The sequence below is a fragment of the Tupaia chinensis genome, unplaced genomic scaffold (genome assembly GCF_000334495.1).
Source record: "Tupaia chinensis unplaced genomic scaffold, TupChi_1.0 Scaffold000314_1, whole genome shotgun sequence".
Lineage (NCBI taxonomy): Eukaryota > Metazoa > Chordata > Mammalia > Scandentia > Tupaiidae > Tupaia > Tupaia belangeri.
In genome coordinates this window covers 1,030,521-1,031,853 of record NW_006159807.1, presented here as the reverse complement: position 1 = coordinate 1,031,853, position 1,333 = coordinate 1,030,521, and the positions used below count along the sequence as shown (strand labels likewise).

General features: G+C 54.4%; 1 protein-coding gene across 1 annotated transcript in view; it reads left to right on the top strand.

Annotated features, from left to right (window-relative positions):
- The window catches only part of HOXD9 (homeobox D9), a 2,402-nt gene extending 1,080 nt beyond the window's left edge, over positions 1-1,322 (top strand). The window contains exons 2-3 of the mRNA XM_027772914.1: positions 3-96; positions 444-1,322. Of these exons, the coding sequence (XP_027628715.1) occupies positions 3-96; positions 444-685 (336 nt within the window). The 3' untranslated portion in view covers positions 686-1,322. The remainder of the gene's footprint in view (positions 1-2; positions 97-443) is intronic.
- Positions 1,323-1,333: the final 11 nt, after the last annotated feature.

Below are 1,333 nucleotides of genomic sequence, written 5' to 3'. Positions count from 1 at the left end.
AGCCCTCGGCTTGCAGCGACCACCCGAGTCCGGGCTGCCCACTGAAGGAGGAGGAGAAGCAGCATCCGCAGCCACCGCAGCAGCAACTTGACCCAAGTAAGTGCAAAAGAAATTGCCCCCTGATTTATTGCTGAAACCTGTAAGGCTCGAATGTGCAAAACTGATAGTTTTACTAACCTATAAAAACGTCTAGACGCCTACCCAAGCCGAGGCGAGCAACACGCATCCATAAAAAAGCTTCCCATAACCACCTACCCTGGGCGCGCGGTTTGTACGGTAAACAGAACGCGGGCATTAGGGCTTTTTATGATAATTCTCCCCAAGTTGTGAAAAGCGGCCATCGTTGGTGAAATTAATTTAACGACCTCTCTCTTCCACCCTGTCGTCTCTCCCTGCCTCCCGTCTACCCCTTGCTCCCCTTCTCCAAACCCCCCTCTTCGTAGACAACCCCGCAGCAAACTGGATCCACGCTCGCTCCACCCGGAAAAAGCGCTGCCCATATACCAAGTACCAGACGCTGGAGCTGGAGAAAGAATTCCTCTTCAACATGTACCTCACTCGGGATCGGCGCTACGAGGTGGCCAGAATTCTGAACCTCACAGAGAGACAGGTCAAAATCTGGTTCCAGAACCGCAGGATGAAAATGAAAAAGATGAGCAAGGAGAAATGCCCCAAAGGAGACTGACCCGGCACGGGGTTGGCGGGAGCGCTCAGAGGCAGCGGGGATTTTTGGTTTTTATTTTCCCCTTCTTTGTGGGTGCTTGATTCCAGAAACTCCAGCGTCTCGGACTTTTTCCTTTTTTAGGTAGAAGTGACTGTGTGGTTGGTCTCTGTGAGGTATTTGGGGGACTCTGTATTTGCTCGCTTATGTGTTGGAGAAACCAAGTGGCTTTGGGGTTTCGCCCTGTCCCACTCCCTTCCTTTCCTGCTCCATTGGTTCTTTAGGAAATGCTCTATTTTGTTGAGTGCACGCTGGCTTGAGGAGCTCTTTCCTGTGTAAATGTCCCCCATGTTTCTGAAAAGTGCTGTAGTTTAGCCCCCCAGCGCTGTCCAAACAGGGGCCAAGTGTGCCCCAATTCCGAGAATGAAGGCAGAGCGCCGCCAGTGCGGACACCGGCTGCTAGCCCAGGCCTAAACCCAGTCGGGTTTCCCACCAGTTGCAAAAGCCCCCTTTCCTCAGGGAACCCGCGGGCCCTGGCCAAAATCTCGAGTGAGGCCTAGAGAGGAGTCCGGGGCCTCGGGTGGGTCGGGGTTGGTTCTCGTGCATTGGAGGAGCTGCTGTCTCCTCAGAAGGGCTGTGCTCGCGTGGGCGGGCACGGGTGCTGGCCCTCTC